The 23,533-nt window shown below is 45.2% G+C and overlaps 3 protein-coding genes across 4 annotated transcripts; all 3 read right to left on the bottom strand.

Moving 5' to 3' along the window:
* Positions 1 to 1,896: 1,896 nt before the first annotated feature.
* On the bottom strand, positions 1,897 to 4,173 carry LOC4350404 (pentatricopeptide repeat-containing protein At3g49240, mitochondrial). Its single transcript, XM_015759670.3, has one exon. The coding sequence runs from the start codon at positions 4,086 to 4,088 to the stop codon at positions 2,103 to 2,105; it is 1,986 nt and encodes a 661-aa protein (XP_015615156.1). The 5' UTR covers positions 4,089 to 4,173; the 3' UTR covers positions 1,897 to 2,102.
* A 5,189-nt stretch (positions 4,174 to 9,362) lies between these two features.
* On the bottom strand, positions 9,363 to 16,973 carry LOC4350403 (protein transport protein SEC23 E). The gene is made up of 12 exons (XM_015761965.3): positions 16,025 to 16,973; positions 15,775 to 15,948; positions 14,994 to 15,155; positions 14,138 to 14,280; positions 13,694 to 13,769; positions 13,425 to 13,597; positions 13,265 to 13,346; positions 12,802 to 12,879; positions 11,641 to 11,802; positions 11,298 to 11,561; positions 10,459 to 10,563; positions 9,363 to 9,731 (listed from the first exon to the last, which is right to left on the bottom strand). Exons 1-12 carry the CDS (start codon positions 16,838 to 16,840, stop codon positions 9,585 to 9,587), a joined length of 2,382 nt encoding a protein of 793 aa, XP_015617451.1. The 5' UTR covers positions 16,841 to 16,973; the 3' UTR covers positions 9,363 to 9,584.
* Positions 16,974 to 21,375: 4,402 nt separating this feature from the next.
* Positions 21,376 to 23,117, bottom strand: LOC9270206 (BTB/POZ and MATH domain-containing protein 2-like). 2 transcript variants are annotated; one of them, XM_066305198.1, is made up of 2 exons: positions 21,501 to 23,117; positions 21,376 to 21,432 (listed from the first exon to the last, which is right to left on the bottom strand). In XM_066305198.1, exon 1 carries the CDS (start codon positions 22,988 to 22,990, stop codon positions 21,809 to 21,811), a length of 1,182 nt encoding a protein of 393 aa, XP_066161295.1. In that variant the 5' UTR covers positions 22,991 to 23,117; the 3' UTR covers positions 21,376 to 21,432; positions 21,501 to 21,808. The 2 variants fall into 2 exon arrangements, with proteins under 2 accessions (XP_066161295.1, XP_066161296.1); XM_066305199.1 differs by having other exon boundaries at positions 21,376 to 21,472; positions 21,540 to 23,117.
* Positions 23,118 to 23,533: the final 416 nt, after the last annotated feature.

Raw genomic sequence — 23,533 nt, 5'->3', positions numbered from 1 at the left:
CGACCGGTCACGGACCGGATAAGCGTGCGCTGCGCCGCATTAAATGCGGCGTGGCGCGCTCGTCCAACCTGTTATAAATGCGGTTAGGTGAGCCCCGCTGTGCTCACCTAACCCACACACGTGGCGCCAAAACCACAGGGGGTCGGGGCGCCCCAGCCCTCGGGGCCGAAACGGGGGCGCCCCAGCCCTCGGGGCCGAAACGGGAGCAGCCCGACCCCTCGGGGAGACAGAGGGAGGGGTGGCCACGTCACCCTCGGGCCCGACCCTCCCCCCGAGGGGGTCAGGCCACGTGGGTGACCGCGGCTACCCAAGCCTCTAGTCACGATACCCCCGGCCCCATGTCACCGACAGATTCAATCCTTTGTTTCAAAAGGCTTTATAGGATTGAAATCCTCTAAAATTTCTATGTTTTTCCTCCACATCAAACTAGAGTATTTATTTAAAAACAAGAAAAAAGTGAACAATCATATGGATTGGAAAAATTCCTGAGTCCAGTTCAAAGCTGAAGAATATAAAGTTACAGAGAACAATGGGTGAGGTTCAACATACAAAGTCACTTTAATCTGGTAGCAGTAATAATAAAAAGGCAAAATTTGCCACAGGACATCCAAAAAACATGTAATTAGCTAGGAGATACCGCAAGAACGTGTTTCCGCTGTAGGGCACCACAAAAAACTGGTAATTAGCTGCTAGACATTTTATTATATCCGGAAAAATTGGAGAGAGAAACAGCTGTGTAAGTATGTTTCTACCCTTTGATTTTTTTTTCTTTTTTTCTTCATTATCCTTTTCTCCCTCTCTCATTCTTTCCCGGGACGCTTACCGGCGCCGTGCGCGCCGACGACGTCGACGCCATTGCGCTGGTCGCCAATGACGGCACCGGGCGCGTGAGCTAGTCCGGCTGCCACGCGGCACCGCGCTACCGGTGACGCTCGGGGTGCTCGAGTACGAGGTGTTCCGTCAATGCCATCGCAGCGGTACCGGAGCAGGCTCCAAACATCTCTAAACATCAAAAACCCAAGCTCGCTACTTGGCGAGCTCCAAATCCACCAGTGTAACTCAAAACGACGCACAGACAGAGCAGCTAGCAACCGGAGCAAACCAAACAATGCAGCTGCGACTGCGAGCAAGAGGGGACATGACGCGGTGTAGCCGCCGCCTCCTCTGCAGCCTCTTCCGCGGCACTGTGCGGCGTCACGTCAGCCGCGGCGCCACGACTGGGACATCACCTACCAGTTCACGTCCCCGGACAGCGTCCGCAAGCTGGCCGTCACCATCAACGGCCACACGCCGAGCCGCACCATCAGCGTCGTCTAGGGGGACACTATCGTCATCAACGTCAAGAACTCGCTGCTAACGGAGAACATCACCATCCACTGGCACAGCATCCGGCAGATCAGCACGCCGTGGGCGGACGGCACGGGGGGCATCACCCAGCGACGCCATCGAGGAGTGCGCCGTCGACGCCACCACAGCCGCCGTACCGCTCAGCGTGCACGGTTGCGGCCGTTTCGATGCCTACTTCTCGCGGAGGCTGGCGAGCTGCACGCTCGACGGCGCCGACGTGGGGTTCACCACTTCACCTACGACGGCGACACGAGGAGGACATACTCACAGTGGGGCCCACATTGGATTAATTTGAGCCAAGGGCAAACTGGTCTTTAATGATTGTTTCTCTCTCCTATCCCTCTAAAAATAATAAAATAATCCCGTCGGTGTCCAGCAGCTAATTACCAGTTTTTTATGATGCCTTACAGCAAATACACGTTTTTACGATGTCCCCTAGCTAATTACATTTTTTTCGGATGTCCTGTAGCAAATTTTGCCTAAAAAAAAGAGTGCAAAAACAATAATTTATCTAGTAAGCAGGACTAGTAATTTAAATTCTAGCAGTCATAGGGATAAAAATATATTTATCTGATTATCTCCAAATGACCGATGTGGCACATAAGATTCCAGCATACAATCAGTAGCAACTTGAATAACTTTCCATTCAAATTATCAAGTTAACCATCTACTAGATACTCTCTTAAAATAGAATTCTACTATTGAAACAAAACTAACCATTAACTGAGAATAGAACAACGAAACAAAGGTCTGACCTATGGCAAGGCATCACCAGATTTCTTCTGATCATCACCTTCATTCTCTTCTGTAATATCATTGGTGTCACTATGGGACTCAACAACCTGCGCCTCCTCAACATTAACAGTTGAATCATCATTTTCACCTTCCTTCTTGCGACCAAGCACTGCCTCAATTGCTGCTCGACTAGCCCTGGCAGCAGCTTCCTCCTTGGCCTTTGCCTCGGCCTTCTTCCTCTCCTCTTCTTCTTTAGCTAAAGCCTCCGCTCTAGCCTTCTCTTCAGCTGCACGTGCAGCTGCCTCTGCTTTCTCCCTCTCAACATCCTCATACAACTTCGTCATATCCCCATCTCTCCCATCTTTCTGTAGTGCCCCTTCCAAAAGTGCCTTTAATTCATCGCTAAACACAACACTCTCATCCAAAAGAATACACTTGGCCATCTTAATTGCATCATCCAACCTCGCAGCATCAATATACGCCCTCAACAACAGCTCATAGCTACCAATATTTGGCTTGACTTCCTTTTCTGGCATCTTATCAAAAAACCCCTGTGCCTCATCAAGCCTATCAACCTTCACCAAGCCACCAATAACTTTGTTAAATGCATTGGCATTAGGTCTCAAGCCAGCAACGAACATCTTATTGAAGTAAGAAACAGAGTCATCCACCCTATCCACCTTAAAGTAGGACTCAATTAGCAAGACATAAGTGTACTCATCAGGGTTAACACCACGCTCACCCATCTCCTTGTACAATTGTTCCGCCTCCCCAACAAGTTCATTCTTCCCAAGCCAGTCAATCAGATTATTGTAGGAGAGTGCATCCGGAGCACACCTCTTCTCACCCATCTTACCAAACACCTCAATCGCATCCTGGAACCTTTCAGCCCGGCAGTATGCATCCACCATGACATTAAAGCTCCCCAGGTTCACAGCAATCCTCCTTGGTGGATCATGCTCCTCGCACATCCTATCAAACAGCTGGAGCGCATCGTCCAACTTCCCATTCCTCCCAAGGGCATCGAGCACCATGTTGTAACTCACAGCCCCAAACCTCACCTTCGAACCCTCCCCAAGCACCTCCGCGTAGCAATCCATGGCCTCTTTCTCCATACCCTTCAAGAAGTACCCCTTCATTAAGTTCCCATAAACCATCCCATCAAGAATCTGCCCACCGCCGAGCTTCTCAACAAGCTCCTCGTACAGAGAGACCACTGTGTCGCCATCCCCGGCGTTGACAAAGCCACCCATGACAAGGGCGTACACCTGGGGATCAGGGGCAACGAGGCCACGCTCCAGCATCCCATCTTTGAGCTCGATGGCCTGTTCAAGCTTCCCATTCTCAGCGAGGGAGCGGGCGAGGATGCGGTAGGTGGTGGGCGAGGGGAGGACGGGGGAGTCGTCCTTGAGGAGGAGGCGGAAGTGCTCGAGCGCGGTGTCGGGGCGGCGGCAGTCGCAGTAGGCCTGGAGGAGGAGGTTGTAGGTGGCGACGGTGGGCGCGACGGAGGCCTGCGTGACGAAGCGGTGGAGCGAGAGGAGGTCGGCGTAGCGCGCCTGGCGGAGCAGCGCGGCGAGGACGGCGTTGCAGGTGAACACCGTGGGCCTGCAGTTGGAGTAGATGGAGTGGCGGGTGAGCAGCGCGGCCTCGTCGAGGTCGTCCTCGCGGACGAGCGCGAGGATGCGGCGGTGGAGGTCGAGGCGCTTGCCGGAGAGCGCGGAGGCCGGCTCGGGGAGCTTGGGCGCGTTGGGGTTGGACGCCGGGCGCGGCGCCCCCGGGGCGCGCTGCGGCGCCGGACCGCCGCGTGCGCTGGGCGGCTCCACGCGGAGGCGGCGCTTGCGGCGGCGGCGCTCGGCGGCGGCGTCGGTCGGGGTGGCCTGGTCGGCGTCGGCCGGGGTTGGGGCCGGGGTGGGGGTTGCGGTAGCGAGGCAGAGGAGGCGGAGGTGGGGGCGGAGAGGGAGAGGGAGAGGGAGGAGGCGGGAGAGGAGCGGCTTAGAGAGCGCCATGGCGGCGACGGCGACGGATCACGGCGAGGCGATTGGGGAGAGAGGGGAGGGTTTAGCTAGGGATTTGGGGGATATTTTCCGCTGCGGGGAAATGGCGAAATGCGGGCTGGCTAGTGACTAGTTGGGCTTTGGGCTTCTTTCTGTTGAGGTCCATTATAACGCGGGCTCGGGGTGTTGGTCAGCTTGGATTTTTCGGGAGTAAAAATTATACTTTGACTCCCTTAACTATCGTCCGAGTATGATTCATAACCTCCAACTATAAAACCGGGTATATCGACTCCTTTAGCTATCAAAACCAGTGTAAACAATGTCCCTCGTTGGTTTTGGAGGTGGTTTTGACTAACGTGGCGCCCACGTGGCAGTCTTCACTGAGTCTTTTCCTACGTGGCGCTTACGTGACATTAGAATAAAAACAAAATAAAAAAATATGTGGGACCCATATGTCATTCACACAAAAAAGTGGGACCCACTAACCATGTGAGACCCACATGTCATCCTCCCTCTCTCCCTTATCTCTCTCTCACTCAGGAGCGGCGGCGGTGGCAGTGGCCGATGGGAACGAGGCGGAGGGGAGCGGTGGCAGCGGTCGGGAGCGGCGGCGGCGGCGTTGCCGGTGGCGATAGGGACGGCGGCTGGCTAGCGCGGCGGCGGGGGCGGCACGAAGGAGCGGCGACCGTGGTCGAGACGAGGCGGTGGGGACAGCGGCTGGCTAGCGTGGCAGCGGGGGCGGCACGAAGCAGCGGAGGCGGCGGTCGGGACGCAGTGGCGGGGAGCGGCGGCGGTGGGGACGAGGAGAAGGGGAGTGGAGCGGTGGTGGTGGCGGTGGCGCAAGCACGAGCACAGCGGTGGACCGGTGGTGGCGCAAACACGAGCTCCTCCTCGTAGGACGTCATGCTCCTCCTCCTCCGCTCTCCTCCGCCGCATCCTCCCTGCAAACCACCTTTTCCGCCTTCTTCTCCTCTAACCGCCGCCGCCGCTCCACACCGCCTCATCCCCACCGCCGCTCCCCACCGCCACAGCCACAGCTGCTCCCCGACCTCCGCCGCGCCGCTCCCCTCTGCCTCGTCCCCACCATCGCCGCTCCCCACCGCCACCACTCCCCACCGCCACAGCCGCCGCCGCTTCCCACCGCCGCTCCCCGATCTCCGCCTCGACCCCACCTCAATCGCCGCCGTTCACCACCGCCGCCACCACTCCCCTCCGCCTCGTCCCCACCGCCACAGCCGATTGCCCGCCGCCGCTCCCGAGAACTATAAGGGAGAGAGAGGGGGAGGAAGAAGGGAAGGAGAGGGAGGATGACAAGTGGGTCCCACACTACTTTTTTGTGTGTGAATGACGTATGGGTCCCAAATATTTTTTATTTTTGTTTTTATTCTAATGCCACGTAAGCGCCACGTGGGATAAAGACTTGGTCAAAACCGCCACGTCAGCCAAAACTACCGAGGGACATTGTTTGCACCGGTTTTGATAGATAGAGGAGTCGATATACCCGGTTTTGTAGTTGGAGGACATGAATCATACTCGGGCGATAGTTGAGGGAGTCAAAGTATACTTTTTCCTTTTTCAGGATGCAGAAATAGGGAAAAAGGGAGAAAGTAAAGGTTTATTTACAAACTTATTTATAAGAAAAATTATCATACCTAAACTTTCATATGAAAAACTATGCAATTGAAACGAACATGCACCAAATAGCAATAATGAAGAAAATGTCCATTCCAATATTTTACACCCTATACTTTGATCCCCTTGGTATGGCTTAACACAATAACTTCTCTCTTGATCTTGCTTGCTTAGAGGATCCTTCCAGTGTGGGCTAGAGTAAAAAAAAATTGTCTTTGGATAAGTCCCTCCGGTTGCATGGGTTCACGGGTCGTTTCTACAAGACTTGTTAGGAAATTTTCAAGGAGGATGTGGTGCTTGCACTCTCTGCAATTCAGTAGGATCATGTGTTCAAGTTTAAGTTGCTTAACATGACTTTTCTTAGACTGTTAATATGGCCTATTAGTCTTATACATAGTTTTGTTAAGCTAATCAGAAAGCTTATGGCAAATCGCCTAGCACCTTTGCTTCCTAGGATGATTTCGGTAAACCATAGTGCTTTTGTTAAAAAAAATATCTTGTATACTCATTCACAAATGGTGAAATGTCTACATAGGAAGAAAGAACCTTATCCTCCTCAAGTTGGATATATCTAAGGCCTTTGATTTAGTAAGTTGGGCTTTCTTGCTTGGGGTTTGGAAGAAGGTTGTGCAACTTGCTTTGTCAGATGCTCTCCACTTCTTCCATAAGGGTGTTGGTCGATGGAGAGACAGGACACACTATATTTCATCAAAGAGGCCTCTGACAAGGGGACCTTTTGTCCCTCATGCTACTCATTTTGGTCATGGTCATGCTTAATTCCCTTGTAGTTCATGCCACCCTGGAAAATCTCCTACAACCGCTCGTTGTTCAGACAGCAACTCACCAAATTTATATATGTGTTGACGATATTGTGATGTTTCTCAAACCTACAAGAGAAGATCTTTCCCTTGGCAAGCAAACTCTGGAATTCTTTTGTCATGTTTCGGGCCTCAAGACCAACATTCTAAAAGAGCTCTGTCACTCCAATTCAGGGGATTATTGTGGAGGAGCTATCTTGTGGGATAAAGGATTTTCCTTGTTCTTATCTCGGGCTCCCTCCCTTGGTGTACAAACTTACCAAGGTTGATCTTCTCCCTTTGGTGGACAATGTCGCTGATGGTCTACCGGGTTGAAAAGCCTCTCTTATGAACCGAGCGGGTCATCTCATCATGGTCCGGGTGGTTTTAACCACTATCTCTATTTATTCAATGATGGCTATGGATCTTCCCAAATGGGTAATTAAAACCCTTGAAAAAAAAAGAAGTGGTTTTCTTTGGAAGGGACATGAGAATGCCAATGGTGGCAATTGCCTCATTTCCTGGGAACGGGTTTGTCATCCAACTTCAATATGATGGTCTTGGCATACATAATCTGAAATAGCTAGGATGGGTTTTATGCATCCGATGGCTCTAGTTAAAAAATGACACCTCTTGACCTTGGGCAGCATTACCTATTCAAGTGCCACATAATGTGCACTCATTGTTTAGTGTTGCAGTGGAATCTGTAATTGGTAATGGGGAGAGCACTAAATTCTGGATAGATTGATGGGTGCAAGGAAGAACAAATGTTGAGCTAGCTCCCACCTTATTTAATTTGATCCCTCCAAGAATTAGGAGACAACGCACTGTAACACAAGCCGTGGTTGATAGGAGATGGGTGTCATATATCCATGGAGGACTCACCAAAACAGGTCCTTTTGTGAATACTTGCATATTTTGGATTCGGTTGATGATTAGCTCTTTCAACCTAGTGTGCCTGATCAAAATGGAAGTTTACAAGTTCAGCCTCCTACGCTAGTAAGTCGGCGTATGAGGCTTACTTTGTTGGATCATCAAGTTTTCACCTTGGAGACATATTTGGAAGAATTGTGCCCCCTTATGTAGCAAGTTCTTCACTTGGCTAGCAATTAACAATCGGTACTCTTTCTACCACAGTGAAACCATTCAACATATATTTAGTTCCTTGTGTCTTCTCTCGGTAGATTTCGACGTGGATTTTCTTTAAGTTAGGAATATTCTCAGTCACGCCTCAATCTTCGGCAACCCGCCTAGCAAACTGGTGGCACAAAGTATTAAGAGAGCACCTAGAGTTTGGCGGAACGGGATGGACTCCTTAATAATCCTAGAAGCTTGGGATATTTGGAAGCACCATAATGACTGTGTTTTTAATGGTGGCATCCTTAGGTCATGTTCTATAGCAAATGAGAGTAGTTATGGTGTTTAGTTGGAGCGCATGCTTTGCTGGAGCTCCTTGTGAGGTTGATAGCACGATGTGTTTTAGTTGAGGTTTGGTGGTGTTGTGTGTTGTGTTTTGGAGATGATCCTTTCGACCTCTCCCGTGTATTTGTTCCTCTTCTTCTTAATGAAATGAGGAAGTATAGTCCTCATGCAAGGAAAAAAAAGATAACACTAAAATAAAAGATCAATAATATTCAATCCTAGAGGACTTAAAAAACAATGGATGGAACATTTCCATGGATATGTGAAACTTAATATTGATGTAGCTTTTCATGCGGACGAATAATCAAGCGTAGCCGCTATTTTACTATGTGATGAAGCATACCAATTTCTTAGTTGCCATGTGTTCTTATACCACATACGTCCCTTCAACTGCGATGGTAGAGGTAATGCGGCTAATGCCAATGTTGGTTGGTCTTTATTTGGCTGTAAACTTGGGATGTAGCAAATCCAAGCGAAATCTGATTGTACGGAAGTAGTGAATGTATGTTGTCGATATGACTCCTCGTTTGGCATTGCAAGGGCAATTTATATAGACTAATGCTATCCTCAAAATTGAGAAAGATGAATTCTCGCATTGTCCAAGGTATAATAAGGTAGCGCACTGTTTAAGATAGGTAATAAGGTAGCTCATAACTTAGCTTGGTACGTTTTTGATAATATATTTTCTTGTAATTGAGTCGATGAATCCCAAGCTTCATTTTCAACAAACTATTGGACACTGTAAGTATTGTGTGATATTAATGATCAAATTTTTCAATCTTATATTAATGGTCAATTTTGGAAGGCCTTAAGAAAACAATATTTTTCCCCATGTTGTAAAGACCATTTATCCTTAGCCATAAATACCCTAAAATCAACTTTAATTTCAAATTTTAACCGCGGCAGATACATTATGACGCAAATGATGAGGCCCTAACAATTACATGCATTGAACAGAAATACATTTGAAGTGGTTAGACCAAATCAGTCTGAAAATCAACAATGAAATTCTCAACAGGACAATGTTCACTATCGCCACGGCTATATTTTAAAACTAGATTCGATGTTTTCTCATCATAGTTTATCTATCAACATCGACTTTTTATGAAAATTTTAAGGCTATTAGAATTAATGAAATTAAACTGTTAAAGATCGAAGCTTTTGAACATCTTTTCACTACGGAAGACCGTAGATATGGAACATTGTTTTCTAAAAGTACCATTGTTGTCCCCTTCAAAAGTTTTTAACTTGTTTGTAAGATACATGGCAGATGCATGGCTAACAATATCACAATGAAGTCACAGATCGACGTTGTGTCGCAAAGGAAAACAAACATGAACACCACGCCAGAACACATTGGAAGCCAAAATGAGACAACATCCGACCACAAAAATCTTACTTGTCTATACACCTTAAGATGACAGTGAGGTCAATATAAAGAAGTATATATGATGGATAAATAATATTATGGGGACAACTTATACATGCTTTCAAGATTATTTCCCGAAAAAATTGTCTGATGTCGGAAAACCTGACACGATGTAATAAGAACACATGAGGTCAAAAAAAGGGAAAGCAGAAATCTCCCACAACTCAGACCTACCAAACTCAGTAAATATAGCTATCAGATACGGTGTACAACTTTGCATACATGTCCTTAGGACTGAACGGCCAGCCTTTGAAGATGCTCACAGAAGACCTGGAAACTAACATCATCCGTGAATATGATGTCAGAACCTGGAGGAACATCATGTGCTGAGTTATATGTAGCCGATGGGTTCAGCTTTGCCAACAAGAACCTTGCCTGCATAGAACGGAGGAGCATTTGATGTTAGCTATCACATAATGAAGTTACTGTTTCTTTGAGTTTTTGTGTGAGGAATTCTAAGGAGAGCCAAATTATACAGTTCCTCAAATAAAACAGGTAAACATGGCAAACATGATCAAATACTTCAAATTTTCCACGCATTTATCATCAAGGTTGTAACTCGATTCTTCCATACAATTCTACGAATTTACTATCCTAATCAAGAGGCCTGATTCTATGATTCTAGTAGGCAGAATCTACGATTTTACAATTTTTATGTATGTGATTCTGTGATTGGTTAGAGACCCCCAATTCTGATTCAGGATTGCGATTTTAACAAACTTATTTGTCATAAAGGCTTTGGATATAGCATATCTTTATGCTTTATAGCTTATCTACCACAACTTGTACACAAATAGTTCTTCCATTTGTTGCCTTCTTATTTGGCCTTAGACTATCCAAATTGAGTACATAAAAGTTTGAGAACAACTTCACACATTTATGCTATTATCAAGATAATTTTACAATTAAGGCATATGAACGTATGTATGCAATTTTATAATTTTATAAAATATTCATGGTTTTAGATGGTGATAGGACATGTATGTAGGCTCATTCTTAACCATGAGCATTTAGTTGTTTCCAGTTAACTGCATGGAGAGTACAAGCCATTAATGGTAGTAGGAACAATTAAGAAAGAAAAATAACAACTGTGATAACATACCTGTGAGCCATGTTGGTCACAGACAACTAGTCTTGGAGCAGGAAATCGTCCTTTAATTATTATTTGAGCCTCCTCGTGAGGAGCTTGCAACAATTGTGCAAATTGCTGAAACAAATACGGAGAGTTATATTAAGCATCATAAACATGGAAGTTCTAGCTTGTCAATAGGTTGCATCAAAACATCAGCTAACCTATATACACGAAAAAGTTCAATTGACAATCATAGAAGAACATAGATCCAATATATTTAAACATGTGTGGTCAACAATGCGGACTTATCAAATATGTAACGTCTCTGCGAGGTCTTCATAGAAGAGTTTTGAAAACCATTTTGGCAGTAAAAACTGAATCTGGACAGTTCAGAGTTCAGATTAATAATAACACAGAAAGCAGCTTTTTTCGTCCTCTGGTTCGCATTTTCAAATCTCAAGTTGACTTTGAGTTTTTATGTAATATATACAAGTTTTCAGTAGTATTGTGCTAGACAAATGGATTATAAAGGGCCGTCACTGAAAGAGATTGTGGCAAGGGTTTCAGGTCCACACAGCTAATGGCTACAAAACGCATGCTGTAACCTCTTCTATAATAAGGGACTGGTGATACTGAGTGATAACTAGAGCATACACTGTCATTAGAGCAACTGGTGAAACCAACAAACATGTAGTTAACCAGTTTCTAGAACTAGAATATGCTGCTACCAAAGCCTAGGAAGTCTGACCAATGTTTCTTCTGAAGTGATAACTACAGTACAATTGAGACGGCTATATAACCAATACACCCTTAAGTCAATCACAGGAGGAATAAGTTCTTATGGGTAGAAATGCAGAAAGGATGCTCACCTGATGCTCAGGTTGATTCTGGTAACCCATGTTTCTCCACTGAGCAATTGTCATACCATGGAAGATGACAACACTGAAGTATGCATCAAGTAGCAGTATACGATCTGCTGCTATTGATGCCACATCGAGGAATACAGGAGATGGAGGCAAATCAAAAGAGAATGAAATTAATGATGGTTGAATCATGGCAACTGAGTTAGTGATACTCTCACGGTTGAGTAACATCCGGAAATAAGCTGTCTCATCTGGACTGTTATTGAAAACCTGTGACAAGGAAAATGCTAGTATTAATAAGGCAAGGATTTCCTAAAGATAACCAAAAAAAAAAAGTGCAACACATCACCTGAACAAATTGTGAACGCCGTAGATTAAACATAAACTGAGGAAACAAAGAGAAATTTGAATGCAAGCTAAATGAAGATGGATCATCCTTCCGATAATCCCCAAATCTTGAACAAAGCCGTATGAGGGATCTATCAAGCCACCGTGTTGCATCGAACTCTTCCTACAAGGATGGTCAACAAAAAACGTTAACGATCCATCTACATAGTTTCATTAGCAACACAAAAGGGACAACAGATTGAACTTATAAATTTTATGTTTTCCTTTTTTAACTTGGAAGGCCTAAGCAACATCATGATATGCACACAAGGTTTAAAAAAATGTTAATTGAATCAAGTAGATAAATATGTCAATTAGTAATACACCTTACAAATGAAGGCAATGTCTCTGTTACATTTTCAGTTCAAAGATATAAAAATTCACATAGAAATGTGTGGTATAATTCAGATGCTCAAATAGGAAGGTAGATAAGAGTGGCATTGTTGTATGGAAGTGACTGAGATGACATCATGAATTTACTAAAAAAAGCAGGAAAGCAACTAAGTGAAAAGAAAGAATGCTTTGGCACATTACACAAACTCCTATATATAGCCAATTCTTTGTCCAAATTACGTGGCACAGCAAACCCTAGGGGGGGAATTGCTGGATGAAAATAGAGTTTTGACAACAAGATAAAAAAAATATACTTCCTCCGTTTCAGGTTATAAGACTTTCTAGCATTGCTCACATTCATATAGATGTTAATGAATCTAGGCACACATAAATGTCTAGATTCATTAACATATATATGAATGTGGGCAATGCTAGAAAGTCTTATAACCTGAAACGGAGGTATAGCAGTTAGATGGTAACTATTACATTATGAAATATCATGAACATAAATATTGTATAAAACCAAATTAAACAAAATCCAGGAATCCAACTACATGCTAACTTTGATCAACCATTCAAAGCTCATTTAATGTGAAATGGACCGTTTGGCCAACACTGACAGTGGGTGGATGTAAGTATCACAGCAAGACATAATATCAGATTTGCTATACAACACACATGCATCTAGTTTGACATAATATCAGGCATTCAGGTTTTGATGATGTCAGATAAAATCATACATGGAACCAAACATATAATTACTGGAGTCATGAAGCATGAAGAAAGTTACCTCCATTTCCATTTTCAACGAGATGTATCTCGCCAACACAACAGCTGCAGTTTCCTGGTCAAAACCCTCGACTAATTCCTACAGTCAAATAGATGTCAGTTAAAGTCAAAACCGCAACATATTTGCCCTTACTTGCCCTATCATTAAATAAATTAAACAGTACGACACAGCATGTTTTGGAATCCAGATTGTTCAAGCCAAGAAACACCTTTTTTTGCAGCTATACGACAAACAGTGTAAAAGCTTAAAAATATTTTCCAAAGCATTGTTAACATTTAACCAAAATTTTCAGATATGCTGTTCACTGTCTAGCCAGCAGAGCGTAATTGTCCTTGCTGGCTATAAAATACATGGGTTGTTACGCACAGACATGAGAAATAATACAATTAGGATTGTTGAGATATAGTTTAGCAGTATTCAACAACATAGTATAGGAACTAAAGAACAGATTTTCAAGGCCAACCTCTGTGTTGGTAGATCCATCCACCCATTTTCTGCATATGGTAGTAACTCTAATCCTCATTTGACCTTCTGGGTGTTGGTAACTACAGAGAAAACAAAAGCACAATTATAACATCAAGCCATTCTTACACTGGAGGCAACAGAATAAAAATGAAAGGTACCTTGTTACAAATTGTATATACAGATCGGGATTCTGATGTCCTGGTTGGCTTGACCGCTCACTCGGTGAGACATCAAAAAATACTGTTAATGAAGTATTCCTGTCAAGACCACACATTTTCCATGCTGTTGTATTTCCTTGACCAACAACTGTGTCGGCACATAGAGCTCCTTTCTACAAATGCCATGATGTATTAAACCAAGTCTCAAAATAGGCCTTTCCAATTTGAAATATCTTAGAGCATTGACTAGATGGAACAGATACCCCTACCTTTTCCAAAGATGTGCATGGTCCAATAATACCTTGAACCTTAATGTCCTTCGAACAGTTTATTTCAAGCGTGCCACTTTAACAAAATGAACAAGACAAAGGATCAGTCACTGATGAAACAAAGTATATGAAACATATACAACAGTAAGCCATGCACATCAAACCAAGCTGTTACAGTACAAAATATATCTTTTGTTCGCACAATTGGTCAACAGAAAGATCAAATATTCAGGGAATTTTCGTCTACTGATATATTTATTGTACGAAGAATTAAAATGTTGGCACCACCTCCATACCCCAGTACCAGTTTATAAACAGAGCAATTCTTATCAAGATAATGATAGGGAAAACCTATTGTAGTCATAATTCAGCATTTATGCTTCATGAAGCAGAAAGCTCAATACCACAATGCAGCCCAACAGGGGGAATAAGCATCAAACTTACTTGAATGAAAGGTCGAGAGACTGTTCCCCTCCCTCAAAAATACGTTTAAAAGAATCCTTAAATACTGAATGCCCAAAGCTTTCAGATAAGACAACAAGGCCACCTGTTCTCTCAATAGCGACCTTCATCTCGGCAAGGCCAACCTGTAGGTGTTCCAACCATTTTTTGTAGAAAAAACAGAAAATGAGTTCAGGTCATGTGTATCACAATCAGCAGTTATGAAATGCCTAATGATTGAGAATTGAAGTATGCAATGTATCAAGTGATAACTGTGAACTAGCAAGCAGAGTCATTACGACTCAATTGGCACTAACAATTTCACTAGAAGTGAAACAAAAAATAGTCATGCCCGTTTATCAAATATTAATCTACTTTCATGATCACTGGATTGGTATGCAGACAACTTGATCCTCACAAAATGAACTATCAATAAATATTTTCATGGACTATGTTGTATCAAGTTCTACAGTTGACAACAATACATATATTTGTATGAATTGAATTTTAGTTTTGCTCCAATGAAACGAAAGCTCATATCAGAAAAGGAAAAGCCAAAAAATATGTCTGGTTATGCTGTTATATAAAGCATGGTGGTTTCACTAGGGTTTCCACCTCTTTAACAAATGTAGCTTGGATATTCCCAGAATTAAAATATTTGAATATTCATTCTACAGTATCTTGAAAGGACAGGCAATAGTATTCGGAACATATGTTGTGAGCATAGCTCCAAAACAACAGTCTGGATACAAACAATGTACAGTTGTGAGATTCCAGCAACATGCAAACTCTGCTGAGCATAGAAGCTTTAATTTAAGTATGACCACAAGCTGCTGGCTAAAGAGAATACTATACATACCTGATCAAGAGCAGATGCAAAAACATCTAAGACATGGCCTTGACTGACCAATTGTTTGGCAAGGCCATCGTAAAATTTGACAGCTTTCTGGAAGTGAGGAGCTGCATCCTTATCAAGATCCTTATGTGATCTAACTGGCTCTGACAAATCTTTCGACACAATCTGCATTGCCCAGTAAAGTATTAAATTGGGACTTCAAAGCATCATGAAAAATGAACAGAAGCATGGAGAAAATATTAGAGGGGGACAAAGAATAACAAACAGAAGTTTTTGGAGTTCTGCAATTCTGAAAGGTGCAATTGATGTTCTAGGGGTAACGAATTACTTTCTAACAAATAGCACAATCTGAACTATGCACTTTCATTTTTAGAGTTTATTTGCATCGTGCTCGGGTTAATTCAGGGGGGAGCATCACCAACATTATCCATCTCAACATTGATAAGCAGGTAAAAGTAAAACTTGCATAGTGATAATGTTTAAGTTGTATATGCTTTAATCAAGAAACTGATTGAACGTATAATGAGATATCAAATTAACTGATATAGTATTATGCATTTTGAAGAAAGGAGGAAAAACATTCAATAGAACTGTGCCTAAAGTATACAAATGAAACATGCTTTGGATACTTCATAAGCCTTAGTCATAACTCCCAACCAGGATATTATCACACAAAAATTTCTAATTTTTAGCTACCTAACATCAAGTACTTTAAGAACTATCCACAACATTATCGCAAAATCAAGTCAAAATGCATAGGTGCACAACAAAGTGGGATCTTTACCATTCCAGGACCCTCGGTGCATGGACCACCAAGAAGCGCAATGATCCTTGCGCCAGTCCCAGGCATACAAGCCCCGAGCAAGCCAGCCGCCACACTCAACGCAACACCCGTGCACCGGATCGCACGGTTCCCGGTCTCCACCGGCCACTGGTCAGGCTGCAACTCGTCCAGCAGCTGCAAAAGAACAAAAACTTATGCTTCCTTGTACTGAAAACCCCGAAATCAAATGGCCATGAACACAATTTCTCACCGTGCTGAGCGTGCATTCGCAGTCTGACACCGGGAGCAAGAACCTAGTCACCCCGGCCGTTGCCGGGGGATGCATCCCGTTGATCTGAGGCCCCCCTGGCTGCTGAGGCATCTTGGGGAAACCCGGACGCCCCGCACCCGCCAACCCAAGCTGATCCAAAATCTGCTCCTTGGAGATCTCCTTGGTGCCCCGGAAGACGTAGATCTTGCTGAGATCGGAGAACCCGAGCTCGTGCAGATGCACCTGCGTCCCGAACGTGACGAGGCCGACGAGCGCGTGCTCCGGCAGGAGCGCGACGGCCTTCCGCATGGACATCTTGACGTACTCGAGCTCCTCCTCGATGACGCAGGTGTCGATCACGAAGAGGAATACCGGGGGCGGCGGCGCGGGCGGGCCGCCCTGGTGGAGGGGCACGCCGGCGGCCGGGGCGGCGCCGGCGAGGAGGTACTCGACGGTGGAGCACTGCGGGAAGAGCTCGGCGGGGACGTTGGACTCGGAGATGGCGGCGTAGTGGGGCGGGAAGTGGTTGCGGGAGAAGCAGAGCGGGCAGATCCAGATCTTGGCAGCGAAGTCGACGCGGGCGAAGGGGTTGAGGAGGGCCGAGCAGGGGGGCTTGCAGCGGAGCGGCGGGTAAGGGAGCGGCGGCGAGGCGAGCGACTCGGGCGAGCGGACCGGGGAGATCGCGGCGGCGAGCGGCACGACGCAGCGGCTCGCCTCCACCTTGGAGCGCGGCCAGGCGTTCCAGGTGAGGCGGACGGCGTCGGGGCCGTCCGGGTCCGGGGCGGCCGCCGCGGCCGCGGAGGGATCGGCCGCCATGGAGGGTGGGCGCGGTGGCGCGGCGAGCGGCGGTCGGAGAGGTGGTGGGGATGGGGAGCGAGCAGATCGGAGGAGGTGCGCGTGGTGTCTGTCTCTCGTCGCGCTCGCGTCGCGTCGCGGCTTTTGCCTTGTTGGAGGCTTGGCTCGTTTCGTTTCGTTTCGTTTTTATTTTTCTTTTCGAGTGTGCGTTCGACTCGGACGGACGTGGTGGCGAGCCCGCCAAGCTGGCGTGCGATGGTTGGATGCGTTTCGTGGCGACTTGCCGACTTGGCGAGGTCTCTCCGAGACGGATGATGTGTTCGGTTTCCGTATCAGATTGCGGCTCCTACACGATGTGATTTCGGTAAAAACTTATACGTGATTTTATTTAACAAAAATGTTTTATTTATTTAAAATTGTAACTTTATAATATTTAATGGGTATTGCTATATTTCAAACGCATGAAGATCTGTGACATTTTAGTGACTTCAAAATTACACATTTTTCGGACTAAAATTGCAACACTATGGAATATGAGATTTTGCTTTTTTTTAATATGGTTTTACTTTATTTTTGTCTGATTTTGAATAATTTTTACATGTAATTTTGCGACTCTTTAAGTTTAAATTTATTTCACGTGGTTCGGTATTTTTTTTTGGCAAATTTTTGCTACAGTACATACACCGTAAGAAGTTATTTTTGGGGGAAGACGCTCTCAAAATATTGTTATTTGCTAATGGACACCGCATACAATAAAAATATTAATTTCTGGTTCAATGGGAGAGATAAATAGTGTAAAAAGGTAAAAAAAAAATGCCCCTGGGCCCACTTGTCATATTCTTCCCCCACAACTAACTTTCTCTCACACTCTGGCCATAGCACCACCTCTAGTTGCTACCGGCGACCACCCCGAACCTCCCTCCTTGCCTCCTCTACCTCCACCGGCTACGACATCCTCTCCCCACACACGGCCACGAGCGACGAGCTCGGCGTTGGGCAGAACGGCCCCGACGCGGAGTCATCGAGCTCGTCTCCGGCAAGCGTCGAGCAGAGCTACGGTCGGGCGGGGCAACCTCAAGCAGCAACAGCGACGACGTCTTATCCCCTCCCATGGCCACGAGATCGGCGGTAGCCACCGGATCTTGCCAGGCGTGGGGCGGTGGGGGCAGGTTGTCCACCTACCCGGCGGCAGCGCGGAGCGGGAGTTGCAGCCGCGGTCGAGCAATCGAGCTCTTTGGCGGCGGTCAAGAAGGCCTCCTCCACCGCTCAGATTTGGCGGCTTCATTCATGTTTTCCTCCTCCTCGTCACCTCTTCCGATCCGGTGGCCTTGGTAAAGGATGTGCTCAGGGCGACGTCCTCAATGGCGATGACCCCGACGACGAAGCAGCTGCGTGTGGCGTCGTCTTCTTGCTCATTCGCTCCGTCACCAAGAGTCACCGCCTTCGAGCAGCACCGGCCCAGAGTTGCCTTCGAGCGGAGGTGGAAAGAGAGAACGACGCCAGCAGTGGGAGGGTGGGGAGGAAGAGCAGCGCTAAATGGGGGGTAGGAGGAAGGCAAGGAGGGAGGTCCGGGGTGGTCGCTTGCGGTGACCGGAGGTGGTGCTATGGCCAAAGTGTGAGAGGGAGTTAGTTGTGTGGGTACAATATGACAAGTAGGCCCAAGGGCATTTTTGACCTTTTACACTGTTTATCTCTCCTATTGAACCAGAAATTAATATTTTATTGTCTGCGGTGTCCATTAGCAAATAACCATATTTTGATAGTGTCTTCCCCAAAAGTGACTTCGTGCGGTGTCTCACAGCTAAAACCACGAAGTCGCGATGTCCTATAGCAAAATTTGTCTTTTTAAAAAAAAAACTTGGCATACTCTCTCGCCTTACAATATATCAATAATATATTATTTTATCCAGCCAAAAAAATAATATATTATTTTATGAAAATACTTTAAGACAAAGTTTTTAAAGTTTGATAATAGTCTTATCCAAAACAACAAGTATTATTAACGTGAAGAAAATAGATTTAACCTTCTATCTAATAAAGAGAGAGGAGTGATGAGAAAAGTGACTGAAATTTTCGAAAATTTTAGTCACCTGAAACGTAAACACTCCCATATTTATTTCATTCTAAAAGTAAACATACGCATGCTAAATCATCATTCTCAAATCATTTTCATAATATTTCAATCCAAATCATTTCATCATTTCTCCAGTATCTACATATATCTCGCAGCAAAGCGCGGACGTCATCTAGTAATTATCGTTACCAATAACTATTGGACTATTCTGCACAAAGAACCATAGGAGCCTGGACAATACTCCTACTAATTCTAATATTGCATCTAATATGAAGGGAGAATAACGTCCCTGAAATTCGCTTTGAGATAATATGATCCTTAGCATTTCATTATGTATAAACTTGTCCCCAAAGTTTGTCTTGTGGTCTAATATGGTCCTTGGACTCACTAACAACATGTGGTGTCATGGACTTGTGCTGGGGCGGACATCTAGGGTGGGTTGTGGTCTGTTAGGCTCAACGTGCTACATCAAGCAGCTACTATAAAGGAGTCAGACACTACTTGTGACATAATTTGGCTAGTTCTTGATGAAAGTGACTTGTTGAGGAAGGCCATAGCCATTGTAGTGTCTCTCCACCATAGACCGCAGTGTAAAGATTCATGGGTTGTAAAGATCTTTGATATGGGTTTTTTTTATAGCCCTTCAGTTGAAGAACAAAAAATGAAGAAATAAGTCATATTAGAACAGGTGAAGAGATAGATGGCCAATGGAGTTTTGACTAGCAATGCCCTTCAAGCTTGTATAGTTTTTCGCGTTGAGCTTGGTTATCATGCTTCCATGTATGGCTTGGCCGGGCAGTTTAGGATAGTTGGTTGTGAGTCCTTGTAGCTATGATTTTCAGTCGGTTTTCCTTAATTAATATCTCATCACATTGCTGCGGGAAATTAAGTTGCATAATATGTATAAATCAAATACAATATGATTATTAAAACTAAAACAAATTGATACTTATGAATTTTAAGTCCAAAAATAATTGATATTGCATGTTTTATGAGAGAAGAAAAAAGAGATGATTTGAACCAAAGATCTATCACCCAAAAACTATAAATAATTGGGGTGATGTGGCTTAGTGAGAAAAGAGAGAAATAACATTAACTAATTCTTAGTGGGGATGAACATATAGGATTCTGCATCATTTCTCCTTGAAGCACAATATTATATATTATATAAAAAAATAAGCTTGCAATGGTCGGCTGTCATTAAAAAAAATCAGATCAGAACTATTTTTTTAAAGTATTTATCATAAGTGGAACATGTTTATGTTTGATAATTAATTTTTAGAAATTCATGTAGTTTGACAACATGTAGGTTATTATGAAAGTATTTTTTTTATGGTGAATCTAATTGATATTACATAGTTCATAAAATTAATAGTTAAAATATAACAATGTGTGTTTAGTATAAGTAATTTTGAGACGTAGGGGCTACAATCATCGAAGAAACCTAATCCAACAATAGTGATTACATCTCCATCTGAATAGGCTCAAAGAAACAGCTGACCGAGTTGATCTGAAAAGGAAAGAGACTGGCGTACGTACATGCTAGTCACTGGAAGAGAAGATCGAGGTAATAGAGGTAGTGCAACCACGTATAATATATAATAGAAACCTAAAAACTAATATAGCATTTAAAAAGAGGCGTATGATATATTTATCCATATCATCATGAGTGTAACTTTTACTCCCATATTTAACCATAAGTAAAAGTTTTACTTCTACTCTGAATCATATGTATTTTCGCTACATATTTGGTTTGTACTATAAGTTTGGTTTGTGACCAATGTTGGCCTTACCAAAATTTGGCATGCTAATTTTTGGTAACGCCAACATGTGTTTAGATTGAAGCCAAATTAAACTAATTTGGCTATTGAAATGGCCTATGTTATATAGGTATGCTAAAATTTGGTTTCAATCCAAACATACACAATTATTGTTGAGGTTGCCAAAAAATTGGCAAGCCTAATTTAGGCCTCAAACCAAACTGCCCATAATTTTTTCTGGGAAGAGATAACAGTGGTGAGTGGAAGCCAACTGATGGGAGCGGTAGCTGACCAAAGTAGGTTTCACCATTTTGGAATAAAATTTTTAAATGCTCCAAAAATTGATGCAAAATGTTATATCGAAGCACATATTTTGGTTTTTACTCTTATGTTCTAAAATTTAAGCATATGTACTCCCTCCATTCTAAAATATAGTATTTTTTGGGTGGATGAGACATATCCTAACACTATGAATATGGATAGAAATATATTCCATCCAACAAAAAATTGTTATATTTTGGGACGAAAGTAGTATTTCTATATAGAAATGTTAGTAATATTTGTTAGTAAGTGTTGGCAGTGTGTATACCTGAAAGTTTATGTGTTCACCCCTCATCCTAACTTAAAAAATGCATATCTGAACATAGCACAGAGCCAAGAGCCCATTTGAACAATCAAGCTAGACTCACAAAAACAGGAAAACATAGTTTTGCGAACCACAATTGAGAGAAACTTTTTTGTCATTATACTCTCCACGTTATAATAAACGAATACGAAAACTACCAACAGTTTCTAGTATTAATAACTTATAAATCATACCTCCAGCATATGTAACGAATACGAAAACTACCAACAGTTTCTAGTATTAATAACTTATAAATCATACCTCCAGCATATATTTAATTCCAAGATACCAATGGAAACCTATATTATTTGAGATTTACTCCGGTTCAAAAAAAAATATATATTGAGATACCGGTATCTCATTATACCAAATCATTTCCGATCGTTGAATCTAACAATGCACATTATACGTAGCTAGATCCAACAATCAGAAATAATTTTATACCGTGAGGTGAGGTATCGATATCTCGAGATATTTTTTATTAACCGGAGCAAATCTCATATTATGTTATATTATGTTATGTGTCTTGTCTACTTCAAGACCTGCGCGAAGAGCTCCTTGATAACGGAAGGGCAAGTGGTGGTGAGCAGACGGAAGTCATCGTCCAGCCTCGTCACCTGCCTCAGCTTCCTCTTGCACGAGAGGAAGTCCAGGCACGCCGCCTTGAGCACGCGGCATCCGTGCTTCTCCGCGAACACCAGCGTCGACGCCACCGTGAGGACGCTCAGGCTCCTGCACAGCGCGTCCTCGCACATCAGCTGCAGCCTCTCCATCCCGTACCTCGCCGCCGCCGCGTGCAGCCGCCTCGCCGCCTCGGCCGCCGCCGCCTCGTCCTCCTTCTCCTTCGTGTCGCGGGCGCGGGGCTGGGGCGGCGGCGGCAGCGCGTCGGTGTAGATGAAGTGGAGCAGCGCCCTGAACGTCTCGGCGTCCATGTCGTCGTCGACGCGCAGCGTCATCATTGTGTTCTTGGTGGCGTCGGCGTCGGTGTAGGCCGCGTCGTCGGAGTCGGATGACGAGAGCTCGGCCGCCATGACCGGCGATCTCGCCGCGAGCATCCACCGGTGCGCCGTGAACGTCTTCCCCTGGACCTCGATGAAGACGTCGCCGCTGGATTGGTTCTTCCAGAGGAGATCGGCGAGGTGGCGGTGCAGGTTGGGCGGTGGCACCTTGATCCCCTCCTTGATCTGAACCCCTCTGCGGCCGTCGCCGTCGCCGGCGCTGTTGACGAATCCGAGTTCGCAGCGGACGAGGAAGCCGTCGTCCTTGAGAAACCCCGACGTCTCGAGCTCCGCCCTCTTGATGTTCATCCCGAAGTCGTTCCCGGAGAAGTCGACGGCGGGCATGCCCTGGACGAACGACGGCGGCGCCGGCCTCCCGTCGCGGTCCACGAGGCTGAACCTGGCGTCGGCGATGACCGGCTTGGCGTCGCCGCCGCCGCGGCGGTAGGCGCCCGCGATGCCGACGTAGACGGAGACGACGCCGACATCGCGGGGGCCGTGGCCGTTGGGGTAGAACCGGATGAACCAGCGGTGGCCGCCGACGGTGAAGTTCATGGCCTCGATGAACCTTCCCCTGCGGAGGTTCTTGGTGCGGGAGTAGCCGTCGATCCTGACGAGGTGGGACACCGTCGCCGGCGCGGCGGTTATGGAGTACATGGCCGGAGGGTGGCTGGGGGGGAAGAGGAGGTCGACGAGCGACACTAGCAAGTCCATGATGATGGAGGAGGAGGAGGCGGCTACGGCGACGCAGCTCGCGGGATCGCGCGAGATGGATCGGCTCAGGCGGTGGGCGATCGAACTCGCGAGGAGACGGGGAGGGGAGATCGAGTAGGGTACGGGAGGGTAAGGGTAGTTATCGATGTGGGGTTTATATTTGAAGTTCTGAACGCCCTACGTTCTCGGCTGAAACAGAGTAATGATAATTTGTGTTCTTTACGGAACTGAGTAAACTGTAGTGTTATAAACATCTCTTCTCTACTTCTGCACAAAATTTTTGGTACGACATCCTATTCCTATTCCGATAGAATATCAGTGTACGAGTACGTGGTTTTTATTTCTATATCTGTACTTAAAAAATTACGGAAGGCTTCGGTGGATTTTTCTTTATGAAACTCTGGTCCGGCCAGCATCACCTGAGCACGCTGCCAACTCGCGCTTGCGAACCAATCCTCACGGATGCTCCCAATGCCCATCTGTTCCTCCGTGGTTGCTGCCAAGATTTGCCTCCACTTTTGCCTAGGCCGTCGCCGACACAGG

This window comes from Oryza sativa, chromosome 11 (assembly GCF_034140825.1).
Source record: "Oryza sativa Japonica Group chromosome 11, ASM3414082v1".
Lineage (NCBI taxonomy): Eukaryota > Viridiplantae > Streptophyta > Magnoliopsida > Poales > Poaceae > Oryza > Oryza sativa.
The sequence above is the reverse complement of the archived record's forward strand: the minus strand, read 5'-3'. Positions and strand labels throughout refer to the sequence as shown.